The following is a 24645-nucleotide window of genomic DNA, read 5'->3' as shown; positions in this document are numbered from 1 at the left end:
AGCTACCTGCACTAGATGGTCCAACATACAGAACCCATCTGGAGAATAACGGGTGGGTAGCATGTAGTCCATGCTTACATTTCGAGTTTGGCGTGGAGGAGGCAGAGGAAATAAATTTAATGAATTTGGACTTGTACTGCTTATGCCTTTTGTCATCTTAGTGGAAAGAATATCATCCTTTGAAGCAACCAAGCCCTCCAAACTCTCCCAAGGATCTCTTGCCTTTAAGAGCTGAGAAAATGAGGTCACTTTGCAGGCTGCTTGAGGAGCACTAGTTATTTGGAAGTCTGGGTGCTGGTTTTCCTATTGGTGAGCTGCCCAACAGTCAAGGAATCAACACCACTACAGGGGAGGTGAAGGACTCGGATTGAGGATTATGCATGCAGTGAGGCAAACAGAGTGCCACTTGAAAAACTATTGTTCAAAGGCCAAATGCTCCAATGCTGGGGTTACAAAGTTGAAATTTCACTGTGGCCCAGTATTCTGAGAGACCCACCGTATCCTGAGAGACCCAAAGAAAATAAACATCTTACCCAATTTGTTTCCACAATTTAATTTACACACTGGAAGCGCAGGACAGGCTGGTTATTAGGCTTGGTTTAGCCCCTTGATCCCAAAGCAGCCTCTTGTAGAATCAGAGACCGCAACCACTCCTAGCCCTCATACAATTTAAAGCCAAAAGGTTCAAACCCTCACTAAAAGTCCCATCCAGGGGGGCTGTGAGGACTGCATAAAAGCACTCAACCACAGTTTCTCAGAGCAGGTTGTAAGAGCTTTGCATCTGGACGAGGATTGGAGAAGGTAGCAATCATCCCGCCTTAAGGGGCAGGGGGGAAAGGGGGAGATATACAGGGCCGGTAGCGGCCTGCCAGCCTGACCAGGTGAGGACTCAGGGCAATTACCGGCCTGTACTCACCGATAAGCGGGGTACTTTCTATTCACACCCTGGTTCGTCTGTGGTGCAAATCATTATTTTTTTTAATCTGGAGACTGTCTAAGCATATATTACGTGAGCCCAATCTCCTGTTAAAAAAAAGAGATGGCTGCCACCATACTAAATGACTATGGCTATTTTGGCAGCAGCCACGGCTGAGAAGGAGCACCAGGACCGGATCACATAGCTCCTGTCCAGCAGGCAGTACAGTGTTCTTGACTGTGATCCCACCCACCCGATTGTCTGAGCGCCCTTGCCTGGGTGCAAATGAAGGGTGATGGAAGAAGCAGAGACTGGCAAGACCAAACGGAGAGAGGTGAGGTGGCAATAGTGGCAAGAAGGAGGGGGTGGTGGTAACATCAGAGCGAAAAAGGAAGGAGGAGGTGATGAGAGCTAAGAGGTAAAGAGGGAGGTTTTAACAAGATAGAAAGAGATAGATAGTGGATGAGGTGGACGCCAAGGGGGGGACAAGAGTTGCTAACATAAGATTTCATCTATCAGTTGTGAATATTGTATTACAAGCTGTGAAAGCAAGAACAAATATGATTTTTAAACATTACCTATTTTTCCAAAAGCATCAAGCGCCGTCTGTACAACCTTTTCGCCATTCTCTACAGAGTCTAAAACAGAAGACAAAAACAAGCCACTATTAAAGATGTTGATGTTTTGTAAGAACAATTATGCTCCCACCATTATAAAAATCTGGTTATTGAGAAGACTGTATGATACAAAAGGTAACAATTACAAAGAATTTTGTGTTTGGACCACTAACTGTGCCCTAGAAATTTAACATTTTGGATGGACAGAGAAACACAGCAAGTCTTTAACTCATGTTCACTGGGTATTTTACTCCTATTAAAAAGGTTCACTCATCTCCCCTACTTACAGCTTGGAATAATAGTGCCATCTCTCAGCTCTGCCCTGAAATCACTAAGAAATGAAATCCCCAAATGTCACCCACCGAAGGAAAGCATTAGGACTGTGAGGAAGGGAAGCTTGAATAAGAGTAATAAAGAATACTGGTTAAGTAGTCCGGACATTACACACCTTCGTGTCCCTCTCTCTTATCCTAGTGCTGAAATATGAGGATATACCAAATAGTGCTGGAAATATTGTTGTCAAGAAAAAGATAATAAGGACTTATATGTCGGTGCGCTTTCCCATGCGGAACAACTTCCTCTTCAACTAAGCAATTGTCATCTGGTCCTCCTTGGTGGTTCATTCTAAATCAATGTTACAGGCTAATCAACTGCCAGACTCTGTTTATGCTGTATGTGCTTCCTCGACTCCCATGACAAATACTATTATTTCTTCAGACAGGCAACTTGTCAAAACTCAAAGTTGTGGTTAGCCTCAAAAAATAATAGGGCTGACAGTAGGCAGCTTGCCCTCAAGGAAGATGTGGTTGCACTAGGAGATTTGCTTAAATCTCGAACTGAATATAGAAAGGTTTTCAAGTCTGCTGTAATGAATTCAATGGTTATTCTGGACACCCTTACAAGGACGCTTGCAGCCAAATTGACCAAGGAGGTTTTGTCCATTCTGGAAATTCCACAGTCAGTTCCTTGTTGCGAGACCATGTCAACCGCTCACTTGTAATCTGTTTCGGCCAAACTGCATGTTGATTCTAAACCACCTCTGTCTGTCCAAAGTAAGGGATATGTGATCACCGCCAAACCTCCACAAAACGAACTGTGCTTCTCACTCTCCGTTCCACCGGAAGTGTTGCCTTTGGTTTCTGGTCCAAGTGGATCCACTACCAGTTAATGCTGTAGAAACTATATAATTATTAAAGAACAAAATATTACATTGGGTAAATGTTAACATTGTTGGGCCATAACTTCATCCAAGAGACGTCTTAATGGGCAGATGAACTACTTGGATTGGCCAGAACAGGGAAATACTGGCGGGGGACTGAATTGGCATTACATTTGCTAACCCCTTATTACTAAAGTATGCCTTGCCATCCAATTCAACCTCAGACTTCTTGCAAGCAAAATTAATGTGGCACCCGTTTTTTTCTATTTGCGTGCAACACTAGGTCACTTGCCTGCTCTACACCAAACTTTGGTACGGGTGAGACAAAATCTAGTACATCTGTCAATGTTCCCACAAGAGTCTTAGCAATCTGTGGCGTTTGCCCCTAAGGCTCTGCCTCGTTTAGTTGTGGACACCAATAATAACTACTTACCTGATTTAGCAATACCACCCTTGGAGAACAGGTTTCAAGTCTGGCCTTCTCTTGAAGAAATTGACTGACTCCCAATTTCATGTCCCGAACCCCTGATACCGTGGGTGTCTATCAACTCTGTAATCCACCAACCCACCTGGATCTCTTCATTTTATTTTGTGGAACGCTGCCGGATGCAAATTAAATTTTGACAATCCAAACATTACTTCTAAATTGCTCAGTATGACATAATTCTACTTCAAGAAACTTGGTCAAATGCAGAGATCGCCCTGGACGGTTATGGCACATTTCAGATTATGGCATCAAAAAAATCTCAGGGTCACCTATCTGGTGGTCTTGCTATTTTGGTTAAGTATGTGTTTGCCTCATTTGCTGAAATTGTTCCTATAAATTCAGATTTTGTTCAATTTTTAATGTTAAAAAATCCTGCCGACCTGCTTTTTATGTCAGAAATGTAGCCCAGTCAAAACCAATCGTAAACAACCATTCATGGACTTCTGTTATATTATGGATACGCTTACGGATCCCATCACAGCCAGTCCAGAGTTGTTGATCTTGGGAGGCCATTTTAATGCCAAGGTAGGTTTAAGATAGGGCAGGGCCCAGATTACGAGTTATGTCATGGAAGTGAGGATTTGTTACTTAATATCCCACGTCCAATAAGGTTTAAGTTACTTACCTGTAACTATTGTTCTTCAGCATGGGTCTGGCATGGATTCACATGCTCATGAACAACAATTACAGAGCAGTACACATTACACAACCACGAGAGGTGGCAAGGCTCAACAGAAGCAATTAACACTTACCCCTGGAACAGACTTGTTAAGGATTTCAATCAGGCAATACACCTGGGTCTCGCCTAGCATGTAATGCACAAATGAAATACTTTATTGTGTCTATAGGTTCAATATTCTGAGTAATATACCACTCATATCACACCCTTCTCAAAATACCCCCCAGGTCACAATGAACCAGGACTCAGGCTAGTGGGTAAAGGTAAATATTAATTTAAGATTCAAATCAAATGCAAATTTTAATATATATGGGGCAGCAATCACCAATATGGTGACAATACAAATCAGAAAATAAGTAAGGCAATTGAATTCACTTTTGAGCAGCACAGAAGATAAAACACAGAGAAAAGAACAGTTTTGGCTTGTGAAAAGATAGCGTTTAAATTAAGATTTCCCCCTTCAAAGTTCTCAATTCACAACTGAGCAATTCTACACAGATGTAAGTAAGCAGCAGGTATTTTGGAATGAAGAACAGTGTTTAAGGTTTGAATGCAATCTTCCCTAACCAAACAAGAGAGAAAACGTTTTTGGAACTTTTACACTTTTAAAACGACAGTTGAAAATGGCTTTGTGAAACAATGAAAAGTATGCAAAAATCCTTAAATTGATATAAATTCCTAAGAGAACAACACTGAACAGGTCCTAGCAAACATAAGCTACAATATGAGCGACGGTACACACTTTAAATCAAAATGGAAGTTGGGAATACTTTGAATGGGAAAACAAACTTGGAATTTTTTTTCAAAATTGTGAATTTGCGCCTAATTTTCACTGTGTGATTTTTAATAAAAACAGGTCAAATACACTGCTTCGGGGTGCGGTTATAAGGTAGGGATGTCGCGAATGATCTTAGGTTTAACTCAGAACTGAATTTAAGTCTCTAGCTATAAAATTGAAGAAGTTATGCAAGTTTGATTGAGAGGCGTTTTTGAAAACAGAACAGAGAAAAACGGTTTTAAAGATAACAGGTTGGTTTTATTTAAACTATATTACTGCCTAAGAAAAAGAAGAATGCCACCCGGGAATCTCCATGGTTACGCACGGCCGCTTGTAACCCTTCATATGGCAGATACTCAGTTTCTCTTTTATGGGAATTACTTTCTTTAATCCAAATCACTAATGGCTTAAGGTCTAGTAAAACAAATGAGAGAAAATCAGCGCTAACACTGGGGATTACAAACAGGGTTGTAAGAATGGTTCTGACACTAATGAAGGTTCTCAGGTTAAATATGGGATAGGTTGAGAGATGGGGACAGGACAAGGTAAGACAAGATATGCTATGGTTTACTAGGATTACTATTTACACCTATAGTCCACTGTAAATTAAGATTTGGACCGTCAGGTTCTGGTCATCAAGGATCGGGTCTACAGGCAGCATGGCACTTCTGGCGGGATGGTCAGATGGGCAGCTCTGGTCAATTGGACTGGCACCTCAGACTGGGTCAGATTGGCCCTTCTGGTCACTGGACACTGTAGATCAGCGGGATGGCGAGTTTCAGCAGGCAAACTTGAATGGTAGCAAGCCAGACTGGATCAGAATTATTTCCCTTAAGGGGGATGGTTCAGGATTTGGGCCTAGCTGAAGAGTTTAGCAAATGCTGAGGCCTGGTTGCAAAGTATTCTGGATCAGTACAAGATGAAGAATCCTGGAACAGGATGCAGAAGTCAGGAACAAAGCGCTGCGCGGAAATCATGATGTAGTCAGGAATCAGTGTGTCCTGTGTGTTGTGAGGTTCCCATATTTATCATGCCAAGTGACACCGCTAAGTTTATGGTAGGGGCAGACTTACAATCCACACCCACAATGCCGTGATAGGTCAAAGGCACTTGCCTTTTCCTGGTTGGAAGACAGAAAGGCTGTCATATCTTATGAAATGACTTGGGAACTGTAACGCTCACCTGGTATCCACGGGGACGTCACTCAGCCTGTTCTGACCTCTTACGACCTCAAACCCTTCCCTGGAGTCTACTCGACTGGAGACTGGGCCTGAAACACAGGATTGGTAGAGTTTAACTCCCTATTGTCTGTGTGCTTGAACCCCTTCTTCCCCGGGGTCCAACCCTTCCCTTTGATCCACAGCTCACCTTGTTTTCTTGGAAAGTGTGCTCTCCGTCCTGCTTTCAGCGCAGGGGCACGTTGATTGATGCAGGCTCGTTGCTGTCTAGTTACTTCACTGGCAAGAGTCAGACAGGTAAGTATAATAAGTCTTTTGAACAGTTCTCTAACTTTGTTCCTTTCCTTCCTTAGATGATGGCCGGCATGCGGGGATAGTGACGTGCTGCTGAGATGAGTAGCGTTGAAGGTGAGTGAGAGCGCGATACGACCCTTTCGTATTTGTATTGAACTGAGTTCTTTTTCTGTGTCTTTTAGGTGCCGCAACGTTTTCAGCGTGGATGCCGGTTATGAAGAAGAAATGCAGTGAGTAAGCGCGGTATGCAGCGCCTCTAGATGTTTCCACGCTAAGCTGGAGTGTCTTTTCCCTCTTGCAGATGGATGAGAAGTTCCGGAGACAGAGTTCCCCCAGAGCGGCTGGGATTCAGGTAAGCGTTTGAAGCTCGTACAGTCTTTAAAAATAAGCAAAGATTTGCTGAATGCTTACTAATGCCTTTTTTCTGTTCTTTTCCCTTTTCCTTAGGAAGCGGCATGCTGGGATGGGAATGACACCGCCGAAGATGCCCGCAGAACAGAACGAGCGATGAATGATGGGCAGAAGTGCCGCAAGGCAAGGCTGTTCCTAACAGTGTTCTTGTTCTTGCAGGAGCTGAGCGCAGAAGAAAGATGCAGGCCTACTGGAGACCGATCCGAACATGGCGAGTGTCACGCTGCAGGTGCAGAAAACACAAAGCATGTTTCTCAGCCTGGGCGTGGCTTAAATAGTCTCTGGCTGTCCCAGGTGTTTCTGGGCTGAACCACACCCAAAAGACTAGACTGCACATGCAGTTCTGGGAACCGAAATATGTGGGGTCATCCATCTTGTCCCCATCAATGCACTACAAGCCCAATCCCCAATGTTATCCTATGGGAGTGGGTGAGTCTGGTGCCACAAGCGCCAAGTCTGACTCCAAGTGGGTCTTTGGAGGGATGGAGAGGCCCTTGAGGGCCATGTAGATGATCGTGGCCTGGCTCCAGCCTGACATCTTGGAGGGCTGGGTACATGAGGGGCAGGAATCATGACAGGAACTCCCACAGTTATTTGAACCAAAATTTAACTTTCCCATAAATACACATTTCTACAATGATGCCCTCTAATAAAATCGGACTCATTCATTACATATTTTGTGGGTTATATTGTAACGCTCACCTGATTCCCACAGAGGCGCGGGTCTTGGCAGGAAGGTGTCTGTAACACGAAACGTGATGTGCAGGATTCGGTTGGCTTCTGGGGTCGAACCTCTCCGCACTGTGTGTCGGACTCGAAGGGTGAGGTTTCTGCAGGTGAAATAATATGGGGGTTAAAGGTCTGGGTTGTGAATGTCCCTATCTCTCTCCTCTCAGCCTGACTGTTGAGCCCCCCTCCCAGGTCAACGTGCTCACCTTAGATAGGTGAATGCTGGGCTCTCCATCTGCGTCTAGTGCAGGGTGCCGTTGCCAGTTCCTTCACTGGTGAAACGTTGGCCTCTTGACTTCAGAGGATGGGTACCGTCGTTGTCTGCACGACCGGTAAGTTTCTGGACACCTTTACTCTTTATAGTCTTTTTATGCGTGGCGGTGAAGCGCCTGGAATTGCGTAAGTATGGCAAGCGCTCTTACTGTCTCTTTCTTTGTCTTTGCAGGCGACGATGCAGAATGAAGAAATCCGGAATTCGCCGCGTGCCGGTAAGTGTAACACTGCTGTGGTCTATGAAGATGCAGCGTGAAGAATCCGGAATGCACAGCGTGCCGGTAAGTAGAATAATGCTGTTTATCTTTGCAGGTGAAGATGCAGCGTGAAGAAGCCGGAATGCACAGCGTGCCAGTAAGTATGATAATGCTGTTTATCTTTGCAGGCGAAGGTGCAGCATGAGACACGGCCGCTGCCGATGGATCAGGTAAGTAAACACTGCGTGTTAAAGTTCGTTCTGCTAACCTGTTGTTTCTGGTCTTTTGCAGGTGCTGATGTTGATCGGGTACAGGAATGGTAAGTATAATTCTTGCAGGTTCAGGATCCAAAGAAGAAAGGCTGGAACAGACTCGGTGAGCGTTCTGCTGCAGATGCAGAATAACGCGAAGCACATTTAATCAATCGGGTGTGGTTTAAATAGCCTAGGAGTGATGAGGCGTCTCCTTCCACTACCCCGCCTAGGTAAGAAAAGAGTTCCTGCTTCCAGAAGAGTTCCAGTGCTGTATCCAGGGAGTGGAGCTGCCCCACCCAGGTAAGAAAGTAGTCCCAGTTCACCGAGGACTTCTAAGAGTCTGGTAAGTAAGCAGCATGGTCTGCCACAGGTAAGTCCACCCAAGCACCTTCACACCAATGATGAGCCTGGCGCTTCCAGTGCCGGGACCGATGCTTCTGATGAGCCTGGTGCCACCGGCGCCAGGACAAGGTCCAAAAGGTCCCTGTGGGGACCGGCTGGTGCCTAGTATCAGGGTTAGGGGCCTGCTTCCAAGGACGTTGGGCTGGTCCTGACTCCTTGGAAGCAGTGATCATGACAGTATCCCCCCTCAAGGCCCCTCCTAAGTGTGTCTTTCCCGGGGGCTTTGGCTTGTCGGGGTGATTCAGATGGAATCTCTTGACCAGACGAGGTGCGTGGACATGTTCTGAGGGTTCCCAAGACCTTTCCTGGGGACCATATCCTTTCCAATCAACCAGATAGTATAATTTAGACCTGGAAATTTTGGAGTCTAGGATGTTCTTCACTTCGAATTCGAGTTCTCCGTCTACCAAAACGGGTTCTGGGAGTTTAGTCAATCGGGTTTCTGGTTGTACTGGTTTTAATAAGGAGACATGGAATACTGGATGTATTTTCATATGCGTAGGTAATTCCAATTTGGCAGCCACCGGATTAATTATGGCAGATATGAGGTAGGGCCCAAGGTATCTCGGGATGAAAGTGCGGGGTCCTTTTAAAGGCAGGTGCTTAGTGGATAACCAGACTTGATCTCCTACAGCGTAGTGAGGGGCCTCTTTACGGTGCCGATCGGCTTCCTTTTTGAATTGAGCTTTAGCTCTTTGCAGATGGGCAGTGGCTTCCTTAAAGGCACAGGTGATCTCCGAATGCAAGTGATGCACAGCAGGTGGTTCAATTTCTTGGGGAGGATCCAGGTTGGAGGTTCTAGGATGGTGTCCATATAATAGGAAAAAAGGAGTCTTCCCGGTTCCAGAATGAGTCGAATTGTTGTAAGCGTATTCAGCGATCCAAAGAATGTCCTTCCAGGGTTTTTCTGTTTGTATGAGCATGCAGCGTAGATATTGTTCTAATGTCTGGTTTGTCCTTTCGGTTTGTCCGTCAGTTTGGGGATGGCGACTGGTCGAAAGTCTTACATCAACTTGGGCTAGACGACAGCAACTGCGCCAGAAGTGGGAGATGAATTGACTTCCCCTATCAGAGACTAAAACCGAAGGAAAACCGTGTAAGCGAACGATGTTTGCCAAGAATTCCCGGGCCAATACTGAGGCTGAAGGCAGACCCTTCAAGGGTATGAAGTGAGCCATTTTCGAGAATAGATCCACGACTACTAAGATGGTAGTATATCCCAAGCATGGAGGTAAGTCCGTGATAAAATCCATGGACAGGGTATGCCATGAACAGGGAGGAATGTCAAGTGGCTGTAATAGGCCGGCTGGTTTTTGCTTTTGACTTTTATTCTGGGCACACACACCGCAGGAGATTACAAAGTCTCTAATATCCCTTTTCCACGATGGCCACCAGAAATGTCTTTTAATCTTTTCCATGGTTTTGGTAATGCCAGGGTGCCCCTCCATTAGAGAATCATGATAACCGGAGATTACTTGTTTTTGTAGTTTCTCACAGGGCAAGTGCAATCGTCCTCGGAAATATGGTAGGTCTTGATCTACTGAGAATTCCTTTCCCTTTAATTGCCAGTCCTGCAAATCGGTCGGAGTTAGGAGCGATTTCACCGTGGTCTTGATGTCTTCAAAAGATTGAGTGCTGACCAAACCCAAAATCCTTTGTTCTGGGATTATGGGTATTGGATCTGGATTGATCAAATGTTCATCTACTCCCATCCGGGAGAGGGCATCCGCCTTTCCGTTCTTACTACCTGGTCGATAAGTAATTATAAAGTCAAATTCTGCTAGGAACAGAGCCCAGCGAAGCTGTCTGGAAGACTGAGCTTTGGCTGTCTTTAGATATTGTAAATTGCGGTGGTCAGTCATTACGGTAACTGTGTGTCTGGCTCCAAGAAGATAATGCCGCCAGGCTTTAAAGGCCGATCTGATGGCCAAAAGTTCCTTGTCTGTAATTGAATAGTTGATCTCAGGAGGCGAAAACTTGCGGGACCAAAAGGCAACCGGATGTAGTTGGTTTGTGACCGAATCTCTTTGTGATAACACCGCTCCCATAGCAAGACTAGAAGCATCCGTTTCCATGATGTAAGGAAGTTCTGGGCGAGGATGTTTTAAAACAGGTGCAGAAATGAATTTAGCTTTTAAGTCTTGAAAAGCTTGTTCCGCTTCAGAAGACCACTCAAAACGTTTGTTCTTTTTCAACAGAGCGGTGATGGGCTGGACTATCCGGGAAAATTCAGGAATGAATCTGCGGTAAAAGTTAGCGAATCCTAACATGCTTTGAACTCCTTTTACAGAGGTTGGTGATGGCCACTTGATAATTGCATCAACTTTCTTTGAATCCATATGGACTCCGTTAGGTGACAATATGAATCCCAGGAACTCGACTTCCGTTGCGTTGAAAACGCATTTCTCAAGCTTAGCAAAAAGACTATGTTGACGCAATCTCTCGAGAACCTTTTTAACGTGTCTCTGATGTTCTTCTTCAGATGATGAATATACGAGGATGTCGTCAATGTAGACAACTACACATACGTCAACGAGCTCTCTAAGGACATCGTTCATAAAATATTGGAAAGCAGCAGGAGCATTACACAGTCCAAAGGGCATCACTTGATATTCGAATAGCCCGTACTTGGTGCGGAAGGCCGTTTTCCATTCATCGCCCTCTTTGATCCGTACCAAGTGGTAGGCTCCTCTGAGATCCAGCTTTGTGTATATACATGCATCTTTGACTTGGTCCAGGAGTTCAGGGATCAAAGGTAACGGGTATCTGTTTTTAACAGTGATCTGATTCAGGGCGCGGTAATCTATGCAAGTCCTAAGGTCTCCTTCCTTTTTCGGAACGAAGAACAAAGCCGATGAAGCTGGAGATTTTGAAGGACGGATAAACCCGTTAGCTAGGTATTGGTCCAGGTACTGTCTGAGGTGAAGGTTCTCTGGCTCGGTGAGGGCATAGATCCTGCTGCAAGGAGGAGTTGTTCCAGGTATCAGATCTATTTGACAGTCGTAAGACCGATGAGGAGGTAGAGTGTTAGCTTGATCCTTCTGGAAGACGTCTTGGAACTCCTGGTATTCGGGAGGTAATTTGAGAATCTCCTCAGAAGAGATCGCCGCTAATGAAACATCAGGTCGAGGATAACAAGTGGTAGAACACTCTGGAAACTGAACCGTCTTTGCTCGCCAATCAATCTGAGGATTGTGCTTCTCTAACCAAGGGATTCCCAGAATGATCTGGAACTGAGGGGCCTTGATTACATCGAACACTATTCTCTCCCGGTGTCCATTGTGACTCAACAACGTCACTTCTTGGGTGGCATGCGTTACTGGTCCGGAGGCTATCTCCGTGCCATCCACAGTAGTGATGACGTCTTTTACTGCCTTAGGGACAAGGGGTAGATTCATCCTTGATACCATTTCACGGTCCACATAGTTACCGATTGCTCCGCTGTCAATGTAAGCTTCAATTGCATGCAAACGATCCGGACGTTCAGGTCTAATGAGGACCATGGGTATCACGAAATGCGAGGTCACGGGACAGATCTTAACGCTCGGCAAGAGGACCTCTACTCTTGTCGGGCGAGGTCGTTTCCCTGCTCAGAATTTGTGGTACAGGTATCCGCGGCTCCTACAGTCTTCTTAGCTGGTTTCACGGGACAGTCCCGAAGAAAGTGTCCTGAATTACTGCAATAGAGGCATAATTGCAGCTGCCTTCTTCTTTCCCGCTCTTTCTGGGTTAAAGGTCCTCTCATGCCCCCTATTTGCATGGGTTCCACAGTGTCAGCTGCCTTATTCGAGGTCTGTGGTTTAGAAAACACTCGGGTATCAAATCTGGAACGATCTGCCTTCCTGTTCTGTAGTCTATGGTCCAGTTGGACAACTAAGTCAATATAGTCCGAACATTCTTGTGGAGGATTCACAACTTGCGCTAGCACATCCTTGAGCTCTCCACGCAGGCCTCTGTAGAAAAGCGTTATTCTCTTGTCCTCGGGCCATTGTGTTTCCACTATGAGTCTATTGAAAGAGGCTATATAAGTCAAGAGGTCTTGGTTACCCTGTCGTAATGAGAGAAGTTCATTGTCCAAGGCCTGCCCTTGTGCATGTCTTGCGAACAGTTTCTCCATGCTGGACTGGAAGGCTTGAAAATCGTGTAAAACCGGATCATCCTGGGTGACTAAAGGGATCGACCAATCTGCAGCGCTGCCACTGAGATAAGAAAGCACGAAAGCCACCTTGGCCTGGTCTGTTGGAAATGCAGCTGGTCGACATAAGAAGTGCAGGCGGCACTGGTTGATGAACACTGCGAATTTCTTTGGATCACCAGCAAAGCGTTCGGGCGAAGCCAAGGGCACATTACCGGGCAGATTGATTTGCACTGGATTTGAAGCTGATGCAGAAGGATAACTCCCTCCTGGAACGGGCAAAGGTGTCTGTCCTGCCTGCGTTTGTAACAACTGCCTAGCAAGGTCCTCTGTTCGCTCCTTAGAAATTATCAGTTCTCTTCTTAGAGAGCTCGTTTCCTGGCGAGCTGCATGTACTTCTGCTCTTAATTCCCCAAGCAACTGGGCTAGTTGATCAGTATCTGAGGTTTCCATTGCGCCTGGGTAGGAGTTTTGTGGTGGGCTTCGCGTTCTGTAACGCTCACCTGATTCCCACGGAGGCGCGGGTCTTGGCAGGAAGGTGTCTGTAACACGAAACGTGACGTGCAGGATTCGGTTGGCTTCTGGGGTCGAACCTCTCCGCACTGTGTGTCGGACTCGAAGGGTGAGGTTTCTGCAGGTGAAATAATATGGGGGTTAAAGGTCTGGGTTGTGAATGTCCCTATCTCTCTCCTCTCAGCCTGACTGTTGAGCCCCCCTCCCAGGTCAACGTGCTCACCTTAGATAGGTGAATGCTGGGCTCTCCATCTGCGTCTAGTGCAGGGTGCCGTTGCCAGTTCCTTCACTGGTGAAACGTTGGCCTCTTGACTTCAGAGGATGGGTACCGTCGTTGTCTGCACGACCGGTAAGTTTCTGGACACCTTTACTCTTTATAGTCTTTTTATGCGTGGCGGTGAAGCGCCTGGAATTGCGTAAGTATGGCAAGCGCTCTTACTGTCTCTTTCTTTGTCTTTGCAGGCGACGATGCAGAATGAAGAAATCCGGAATTCGCCGCGTGCCGGTAAGTGTAACACTGCTGTGGTCTATGAAGATGCAGCGTGAAGAATCCGGAATGCACAGCGTGCCGGTAAGTAGAATAATGCTGTTTATCTTTGCAGGTGAAGATGCAGCGTGAAGAATCCGGAATGCACAGCGTGCCGGTAAGTAGAATAATGCTGTTTATCTTTGCAGGTGAAGATGCAGCGTGAAGAAGCCGGAATGCACAGCGTGCCAGTAAGTATGATAATGCTGTTTATCTTTGCAGGCGAAGGTGCAGCATGAGACACGGCCGCTGCCGATGGATCAGGTAAGTAAACACTGCGTGTTAAAGTTCGTTCTGCTAACCTGTTGTTTCTGGTCTTTTGCAGGTGCTGATGTTGATCGGGTACAGGAATGGTAAGTATAATTCTTGCAGGTTCAGGATCCAAAGAAGAAAGGCTGGAACAGACTCGGTGAGCGTTCTGCTGCAGATGCAGAATAACGCGAAGCACATTTCATCAATCGGGTGTGGTTTAAATAGCCTAGGAGTGATGAGGCGTCTCTTTCCACTACACCGCCTAGGTAAGAAAAGAGTTCCTGCTTCCAGAAGAGTTCCAGTGCTGTATCCAGGGAGTGGAGCTGCCCCACCCAGGTAAGAAAGTAGTCCCAGTTCACCGAGGACTTCTAAGAGTCTGGTAAGTAAGCAGCATGGTCTGCCACAGGTAAGTCCACCCAAGCACCTTCACACCAATGATGAGCCCGGCGCTTCCAGTGCCGGGACCGATGCTTCTGATGAGCCTGGTGCCACCGGCGCCAGGACAAGGTGCAAAAGGTCCCTGTGGGGACCGGCTGGTGCCTAGGATCAGGGTTAGGGGCCTGCTTCCAAGGACGTTGGGCTGGTCCCGACTCCTTGGAAGCAGTGATCATGACATATATTTACATCCAACTCCGACGTCAGTGAGAGCTGGTTTTGTCTTTCTGTGGAATTTTGTCAATTTTAATCATAAAGATTTGGTCTAACAATTCCTAATTCGGTACATATCTGTGCAATCACCCCTAGAACAAGGGTATACAATCTTAGGTTTGCAAAATTAATAGTCTTTGTGCAATTAGTGTTTTTTGTATAACTTTAGTTCCTTTTGCAGTACAGGGTTCAATCACGTCTTCAAAGAAAGAGCATAAAATTAGATTTACAACAACCAACTTTTAGATTTATCCTCCTTGTGGCAATGTTAAAAGCTGTCAAATTCCTTTGATCAGGGTGGAGGTCCTCTTTCTTGAGAGGGAAGTTTCCTGCCCCTCCCCAGTGGGGATGAGTGTTCAAGCCTGCCACTGTCTTTGTCTGGGGCCCAGACAAAAGTCGGAGTTCTTTGTCATGAGTATGCAAAAACCTCCCAGCAGCAATTAGTCCTTTCCTGCCAGTGAGGTGTCACCCATTCCCAGGCTGAGGTGGTCAGATCAGAATTAAATAGTTAATTAACTCAGGACTGGGTTTTAACTTTAAAAGTTACCTACATCTTTCATTAAACATTTAAAATGACATAGTTTATAGGTGGATTTTGACATTTAGCAATCCTTTGACATTTCTTACAGAATTAGGCTTTTCAACAAAACATGCTTTTAAACATGCGATTTTGCACTTTCTTCAGGGAAAAAGCACATTTAAAAGGATCATACCGAAGGAATTCCAAATACACTGTGCCACAAAAAGTCCAAGTTTAGAGTTGCAATCTTGCATTTACTTATACACAGGAAGTCAGCCCGACACGTGTTTCGAGCTATCCAGCTCTTCTTCCGAGGGTTTTTGAGAGTGCGACCCTTGCTGAAAGTAAAGCTGGGGTTAAGATCAATCCAATTTGCAATGTCTTTGTCCAGATGCAGTAAATGCCAGTGTTTTCTGACAATGTTATACACTTTGGAACTGTCTGCATTGTATCTGGTAATAAGGAGAATTTTCTAAATAGATGTGGTACGTGGTCGAGGTACTAGTAAGTCCTCTCTCTTTTGCAATTGAACAGCTTTCTCAACCTTGTTGATAATACGGTTTTTGTAAACCTTTCTTTGAATCTGGATTTGATGCAGTGCTTTCTGACTCAAAAGCAGAGTTGAATTATCCGAAATATCAGATTTGAATATCGTAAAATAAAAGACCTTCACAAGAAATCCAAATGTATTCCTATCTTTCCTAATGATAATGTTGTTAATACTTTTCATCAGGCTGTTATTAAGGCTATTCATTGACTGGCTGATTAACTCACAAGCACACCCCCCCCTAAGCACAAGTAAACATTTTCTAAAGCGGAATATCTTGCTATGCGGAACCTCGCTGATAACCCAGAATTAATCATAAAGGAGGTAGACAAGGGGGGAAATGTGGTAGTGATGGACAAAGCACCATGGGCCTTAGGCACATTAACACGGGCGGCTGCTATTTGGCACTTCCTTCTAATCCTTTGAACCAGATTAAAACCTTGGCCAATCAATTAATTCAAAAAATGGCACAAGGAAGGCATATTGACAGATGTGGAAAAGGAATTCTTATTAGTGGACGTTCCAACTATGCCTACGGCATATTTTCTACCCAAAATACACAAACGTGTTTAGGACATATCGGAGGGTAGACCTATTGTGAGTGGAGGAGGTGGAATACTGGAACCTATTTCAGTATATATTAATGAATGCTTACCACCTGTTGTACTGAAAACACCTATCTATAGCAGGGACACCATGCATATTTTGGAAATACTTGATAAACTGGATTCTTGCACTTATTGCTGGCTAGTAACTTTAGACGTAAGGGCACTTTTCACATCTATTGATCATCATAAAGCCATAGCTAGTATAAATTACATTTTTCGACAATCATCTGCATCCTATGAGCACATAGAAATGATAAAGGAATTGTTATTATTTACTTTACAGAACAATGTTTTTCTTTTTGCCAATATTTATTACAAACAACTTATTGGCATCGCAATGGGTGCAAGCTTTGCCCCGGCGCTGGCCAATTCATTCATTCATGCACCATTTTGAGCAGGAATTTGTATTCAGTAATTCGTAATTCATGCATTTTATTCACCTATGGAAAAAATTTATAGATGATGTCTTGATGACCTGGACTGGTACAGAGGCTGATCTGACTCGGTTTGTAGGTTTCCTTAACAGTAACAAATGGGGAATCCAATTTACCCATGCATATAGCCAAAAGCATATCGATTTTTTAAATGTGACTATTTCAACCTCTGTGAGTGGATTTATGACCAAAACGTTTCGCAAAAGCACTTCGGTCAATGCAATTCTCCATGCGGAGAGCTGTCATAAGAGACAAGTAATTCAGACTATCCCGAAGGGGGAGTATATATGTGCCAGGAGGAACTGTACCGAAACTACTGATTTTGAGTCAGAAAGCGCCTGCATCAAATCCAAATTCAAAGCAAGGTGTTACAAAAAGCATATTATCAACAAGGTTGAGAAAGCTGTTCAATTGCTAAAGAGAGAGGTACCTCGACCACGTACCACATCTATTCAGAAAATTTGCCTTATTACCAGATACAATGCAGACAGTTTCCAAAGTGTATAACAATTTCAGAAAACACTGGCATTTACTGCATCTGGACAAAAACATTGCAAATTGGATTGATCTTAACCCCAGCTTTACTTTCAGCAAGGGTCGCACTCTCAAAAGCCCTCGGAAGAAGAGCTGGATAGCTCGAAACACGTGTCAGGCTGACTTCCTGTGTACAATTAAATGCAACATTGCAACCCTAAACTTGGACTTTTTGTGGCACAGTGTATTTGGAATTCCTTGTGTATGATCTTTCTCTACAGTGGCTAATATAGGCAGTATACCCACCCCTACATCTAAACCTGCAGCTTTTAGTCCCTTTTGTATGGATTGGTTGGTGTGCAAGCGCTGGGCACCTATTGGGCTTTTTGTCTGCCGTTAGTTCCCCTTTATCACATTTTAACGGAGTCCTTTAAATCAGATTTTCCTCTGCAGCATACACATTTTATTCAGCACCAGTTCTTTCCTGAAGTTCTGGGATTTGCTTGCAGTCTGGATATATGTATCCAGCCTTTTGTTTGGAGTTTCTGCCTGCACAGTTGACTTTGTTACATGTTGCCATTTTAGCCGCATTTTTCCTGTGAAACTGAAAACAAATGTTGGGCTGGTTTTTCATGAGATACATTTCTTAGCTGCTGTTAGTCAATGAGGCCCGGCTCCTCTGAGCCACACTGGATGATCTGTAACCCTTTTACTCTCAAGGATTCACTGGAAAATAAATGGATCTAGCGCCAAAACAGCACTTTGAAGGTTGCAAAGCTACATTTTAGAAGGCATTTTCAATTTTCAGGACAATTCTGGTGCCTTTCTCCATGTTGAATGTAACAGAATTCTGTCTTCACCCCCCCCCCCTTGACCATGTGTGGCAGGGTGTGCAGCCTTTTGTGGTTGTGACCCCAACGCAGTTTTGCAGATTTTTGCACACACAGGGGTTAGAGCATCCATTTTTGGCGGTTTCTTTCCCCATTTGTAAATGGAGGCAGTGGGGCACACTTGGATGGGTCAAAATATCCCACAGACTCACCTCAAGTGAACAGGTTGGGTAGCACTGCCTGGCCGACTCTGGACTCCTCCCTGTAATCCCCATCGATGCAGTAGAACCTTGTGACGGTATGCGTGGACCTCCACGTCGCAGCCCTGCAGATGTCGAGCAGGGGCACATGAGAAAGGAACACTGTAGTCACAGCGATCGCTCTGGTAGTGTGGACTCTCGAATGGCCCAGCAGAGGATGGTTAGCCAGCCAATGACAGTGCATGATGCAGCCGGAGAGCCATCTTGAGATGGAAGGCTTGGACAAGGCATTCCCATGAGTCATAGGCCCAAAGTTCACAAACAATAGAGAAGTCTTTCGAAAACTCTTAGTGCGTGCCATGTAGAATTTCAAGGCATGAGCAACGTCCAGCGAATGCAAGGTCCTCTCCGCAGGCTAAGGGTTTGTAAAGAAAACGGGCAATGCCAAAGGTTCGTTGAGGTGGAATTCCGACAGGACCGTCGGCATGAATGTGGGGTGCGTATGTAGCACCACCCTCGATTCATGGAAAGTCAGATATGGCTGCTTGCAAGACAGGGCCTGGATCTCGCCCACTCGTCTGGCTGAGGGGATGGCCACAAAGGCGCTTTGAAACGGCATTTTCTTATTGTATAAGCACCTAACAAGCAAACAATAAATAATCAGTATGGAACGTCATCTTTCACGAGAGAAACTTGAGGAGGGCTTGATGCATAGGGTCGAAAGGTGCCACCATGAATCTGGTCAGGACTACATTGAGTTCCCATGCCGGGGCAGGCGCCTTCATCAGCGGGAAAGATCAACAGTGCCCCTTGAGAAACTCCTTGACGGGTCTGTGGGACCACAATGAGGATTTTCCCGGGGATCGAGTGTAGCATGAGATGGCTGCCAGGTGTACCTTGATGGATGCGCGAGCCAGACCAGCCTTGGCCAAGGAAGTATGGAAGAAGCTGTGTGGCAGAGACCCTCAGAGGGGTAATCTTCTGCGGCCAGCGCCACGTACAAAGAGGCTTCCACCTTTAGCCGTAGCACTTTGCCCTGGCTTTGGCAAGTACCTACCTGCAGTCCGCTGGCAGCGCATAACATCCAAAAGCTAAAGCTGCAGGAGCCATGCCTTCATGTTCAGAGATCCTGGGTCATGATGAAGAATTGCAGCTTTCTCCCTGGTGCGCAGGTCCGGAAGTACCAGCAACTTGACGGGAGGAGTCACTGACAGGCCGAGTAGGTCTGGATACCAATTCTGCCTCGGCCACAGGGCGATGAGTATCATCTTGCCCTTAGTGTGTTGATCACACGTAGCAGGAGAGGAAACGGGGGAAAAGGGTTCAGAAACTGACCTTCTCACAGGAAGGAGAATGTGTCACCCCATGCTCCTCGGTTGGTGGAATCTGCTGGCAAACATCTGGCATTTTGAGTTTGACGCTGTGGCGAAAAGGTCGATCGGGGGTCTGCGCCATTTGACGAACAGACGGTCCAACTGATCCTGATGAAGTTCCCACTCGTGGCAGGAGTGCAGTTCCCTGCTGAGGGAGTCGGCAGCAGTGTTCTAGAAGCCTGCCAGGTGGAACGGGACGAGGAACATCCCTTGTCCGATGGCCCAATGCTACAAGCCCTGAACTTCCTTGGAGAGCGCTGGGGATTGGGTGCCCCCTTGCTTCCTGACGTAAAACATGGTGATGGTGTTGTCCGTGAAGATCCTCACCACCTTGCCTCTCAGAGATGGCAGGAAAGACTGGAGGGCCCTGAACACTGGCCGTAGCTCCAGGATGTTGAAGTGTAGATCCTTCTTCCATGGAAGCCACAGACCTCTGGCGTGTAGTTGTCCGGTGTACACTCCACAACCTTCCAGAGAGGTGACTGTCTCCTGCTATGGCGAGGTTTGAAATCCCATACTCTGGGCGAGGTGGGTGCGTATGCCCCACCACTCTATCGCCCGCCAGAGCTCCTCGTGAAGGGGATCTTGTCTGCTAATATCCTGGACACTTGTATCCACAACGTGCATCCAAGAATTCCTGTAGGGGTCGCATTTGCAACCTGCAGAGATGGACAAGGTTGATGCAGGACGACATGATGCCCAGCAATGACTTGATGGCCCGAACCGTGGCCGTCTTCGCCGACGACCAGTGCTGTACCTTCCCTTGAATGGCTGCTAGCCTCTCCACCGAGGGGGATGCCAGGCAAGCCATGGTGTTGAGTCTGGCGCCGAGGACAGCGTGTTCTGCGATGGCATTAAGCAGGACTTCTGATAGTTCACGGAGAACTCCAGCTCAGTCAGCTTTCGGACAGTCTCCTTCGTGTGCTCAGCAGCCAACGCCCGGGAACGGGCGCGTACTAGCCAATCGTCCAGGTACGGGTACACGTGTATGCCCTGCAGACGTGGATAGGCCACCACCGGGGCAAGGCAGTTTGCAAACGCCCTTGGGGTACGACTAAGTCGAACAATAGGGCCTTGAACTGGTAGTGTTGGCCTTGTACCACAAATCGCAGAACTTTGGAGGTTTCCTCTGGATGGGGACATGGAAGTAGGCATCCTCTTGGTTCAACAACGTGGGGCAATCCCCTTCCTCCAGTTGACCCAGCACATGTTGCAATGTGACCATCCTGAATTTTTGGGACTTTAGGTATTTGTTCAGACGGCGTAGGTCCAGGATGGGTCTCAAACCCCCTATCTTCTTTCGGACCAGAAAGTATCTGGAATAGACTCTGGTGCCTCGGAGCCATTGGGGAACAAGCTCTATCACCCCTTTCCGTAACATGGCTCGTACTTCTTCTAGGAGCTGAGGGATGTGCTGCTCCTGATGGGGAACCAGTGGAATACGAGGGAACCTCAGTTGGAACTCCAATTTATATCCCTGAGCGAGAGCATCCAGCACCCATCTGTCAATGGTTTTCTTCCACGCGCTGACGAACCTCGTCAGCCGGCCTTGCACTGGGGTGCACGAGTGGGGGCCCGACGTATTGGCAGGTTCAGGCTCGCTTGGATGCCGGCGCCGTGCCCTGTGGGCGATGGCGACGCTGACCTCCGCTACCGTAGGCCTGGGAGTGACCCCTGTAGGCTTCCTGCGTGAAGGATTGGGGAGGATGCCTGTACGATGTGGAGTATCCATTGGATGATCTGCTCAACTTTCCCCTAGAGGAGCGAAAAGACAACATGCAGTGCTGTTGCAGAGTGCCAAGGTAAAGCCCCATCTCTGTGTCTGTCTATATGGCTCGAGGGGATTCGTCGACCGCCTTACCGAACAGGTTTTCACCATCGAAAGGCACATCCAGTACCTTTGCAGGAACATCCTGGTGAAAGATAGTGGCCTTCAATCATCCCTGCCGACGAAGGCAAATGCCGTTTCCCCCATCTGTCGAAAACCCGGTCGGCGAGGTCCACTGCCACCGTAATGGCATGGTCCGATGCCACCTCCCCTTCCTGGAGGGCTTTGGTTTTCTTGTCGTCAGGAAGGAATTCCAGGATAGGACCCAGTTTGTACCAGAGCTCCCAGTCGTATCGGGACAAGACAGCCAGAGCATTAGCCTCCTTGATCGTGGATGCTGCTGTGCAGATGACTCTTCCCTATGGCGTCCATCTTCTTCCCCCTTCTTCCAGGAGGACCGATGATGTGGAGGCCGGATTGGCGGAATGTTTTCTTGCGGCGTCAAGCATTACTGAGTCCGGTGACGGTTGTGACCTTAAGCCCATGGGTGCGGAGTCCAGCACCCTGTATTTCTTCTCCAACCTGTCTCGTTTTGGCGGAGTCGTGGATGGATTTTTCATGAGGGCCGGCCTTCTTCCCAAATGTCGTCCAAAAAAGGGTACTGACATGATAGTTTTCCTCTTGGCCTCCCGTCGCTGGTATAGGAAGCTCTCCTTTTTGGTTTTCTCAGGCACCAGTTGCAACAGCTCGGAGGTCCTGGAGATAGAGTGGAATGAACTTCCGTCTTCTGGTGGAGAGCTTCGGTGAGGAGTGCCCAGGTGCAGTGATTCATTGGCTGCTGGGACGAAGCCCTCATCTTCGTCGGTTCCCATCGCTGTATCCGTACCAGTGTCTTTGTGTGTATCCGGATCAACTTGTGGAGTCGGGTCCCAACGTGGTGGAGGAGGCTGATGCGGTGACATCGGGTGATGCTTCCTCTTCTTACGTGGAGGCTGTTCAGGGGCCTGCAGTACAACAGGTGCCAGTGTTGGAGGCAACCTTTGCTGGATCCCTGTCACTAGGGTGTGGAGAGTTGATAGGATGTCCACGGATATGTCCCTCAGCTGGGGAGTGAATGATGGAGTGCTAGGCTCTGCGACACCTTCTTCCTCATGGACGGACAATTGGTCGTCGTCCGTGGAGTAGATGTCCATTGGCTGATCGTATGGAACCTTGGAGGGCTGCTTTGGGGCCTCCTCGCCCCCCCCTTTTCCCTCCTGAGGTCTGAGTACTGCAATATTAACCGGTGCCTTCCCCCCACCCCCCAGGGGTGCCTGCAGCCTTCGCTGCTGCCTCAGTGGCCAGGTTGCACCTGGGAGGCACGGATACTCTCTGCACTATAGGGACCTCCCTTGCTGGGTCTGAACCTCTCGCTGTAGCGGTCGTCGCAGAGGATGCCGACAAAGTGGTCGGAGGGTCTTTGGCTGCGCCGGGTGAGCCTGCTTGGGCTGTGAGGCCTTCTTCTCTTCCTCTGGCCTTTGTTTCTCCGATTTGTCCCCCAACATGGCCACGGTGGAGGACTTGAGGTTTAACCAGATGGCAATGAACCCTTTGTCAGGCTAGCTGAGATGGTGGACGGCGATGGCGATGGCGGTCGCGGTCTATCCAACCTGGGAACCACATCAGCAGCGAACCCGGTGGAATCGGCCTTGCAGTTCTTGGCCTCATCTTGGACCCTCACGGATGGGCCGTCCTCAAAGGACTTTGACCTCCTCTTGGAGGGAGACCGTTCCTCGTACCAACCAGTCCTGGGTGATGCATGACCCCGCTTGGAGGAGGGATTAGGGGCCTTGCTCGACTTGAGCCATGCCACCAGCCTGCTATGCCTGTCTTTCTTCAAGAAACTCAGCATATCTCACACCCATCCTCGTTGTGGTCCAGGTGAAGGCAGTACAGACACTTTTGATGCTTGTCCTCCACAAAGACGTTCCTTAGCAGGCATTGGGTGCAGGGTCTGAAGGGGGTCCTTCCCTCCTTTTTCTCCTCCGTCATGGTCAAAGGGCACGAAGTAGGCCCAAGTCGGCCTTCCAGATAGTTCGACAAACAATGGCCCTTGAGTAGCAGGCAACTTTACTGACAACTGATCCCTGTTGCCGCACGATGTACATAGGAGCAAAAGGGCTCAGATGGAACAAAAATAGAACTTTTCTGTGAAAAAACATGGAAAAAAGTACAAAATAGCTTGGAGAGAGACTCCCAACACTAAAGCGTGCTGTAAAAATGTGAAGATTTCTGCCATAGGCGGCGCTTAGGGAGAGGACTGTCATTGGATGGGGGCAATATGACCCAAAGCACAGCGATTGGTTTAGAGGAGAAATCTTTTTTTTTTTCCTAACCTCTTTTTATTCATTTTCATAAACAAAAAGGTACATTTAGTCCATTAACATTCCCCAACTCCCCCCCCCCCCCCCCCCTCCAGAGTGCAGAATCCTATCCCTGTGTAGGTTCCTTACGAGTGTATGATGTCCATTATTTGAATGTTATGGGGACACCATTGTTGCATATAGTAATTCTGTAGGAGCCGAATCACCTGTCCCCATTCGTCCGTAAAATGCCTCCTGTGCCGCCTGTAGATGGTAGGTTACCCATTCGAGAGAAACGAAGTGCCAGACTTTTTGCAACCATTCGTATATCGTGGGTGCCGACTTTTTCTTCCATTGCTAGGTGATCGACATCCATGCTGCAATTACTACGATCATTAAGCCCCTTTTTTGTGCCTAAGTGAGGTTCCCCGGACCCGGTTCCCTCGCCCCCCCTTCCACACCCTTTCCTCAAGTTGCTCTGTACTTTGTACCATCTCGCCCACCTGTTTTTTCACTTCCCACCAGAATTGTTGTATAGTCGGACAACTCCACCAAATACGCTTCCAGTCTCCCTTCCCTGTGCACCCTCTCCAACATCTATCTGAAGTTGTGGGGAACATGGCGTGCAGCCTCTCTGGTGTAAAGTGCCATTGGAGGAGGATTATTTGCCACATCTCCCTCACTTTTATTGAGCGTGTACGTTTTGGAATGATTCCCCATGTATATTCCCACTGCCTTTTTGTTATTGTTGCCCCTAGAGATTTTTTCCCATTTCACCATATAGTTCCACCGGGTCTCCTGCCCCTGTGTTTTCAGGAACCTATATAGGTTCGATACTAGTTTCGCCAAGCCCATGTTTGTTGCCATATATGTCTCAAAAGGTGTCAGTTGTCTAGTGGCCATTTGCTTTAAGTGGGGGGTTACCGGCCAGTGCTTAAGTTTTATGTATTTAAAAGTAGCTTTCCTCGTTAGCCCCAATGCTTGGGTGCATTCTTGTAATGTCACAAGTTTCCCTATTGGTACATGTCCTTTATCGTCTGACACCCAGCCTTTGCCCACTTCTTATACGAGTTTATCTCCATACCTGCTTGAAAATCAGGA

General features: G+C 47.1%; 1 protein-coding gene across 1 annotated transcript in view; it reads right to left on the bottom strand.

Moving 5' to 3' along the window:
• Window positions 1-24645, bottom strand: part of HSD17B4 (hydroxysteroid 17-beta dehydrogenase 4) — a 1724715-nt gene that overhangs the window by 1518464 nt on the left and 181606 nt on the right. The window contains exon 4 of the mRNA XM_069625564.1: window positions 1495-1554. Coding sequence (XP_069481665.1) covers window positions 1495-1554 — 60 coding nt within the window. The remainder of the gene's footprint in view (window positions 1-1494; window positions 1555-24645) is intronic.

The sequence above is a fragment of the Ambystoma mexicanum genome, chromosome 6p (assembly GCF_040938575.1).
Source record: "Ambystoma mexicanum isolate Mex_15411 chromosome 6p, UKY_AmexF1_1, whole genome shotgun sequence".
Lineage (NCBI taxonomy): Eukaryota > Metazoa > Chordata > Amphibia > Caudata > Ambystomatidae > Ambystoma > Ambystoma mexicanum.
Note: the sequence above shows the minus strand (reverse complement) of the source record. Positions and strands in the feature narration are given on the sequence as shown.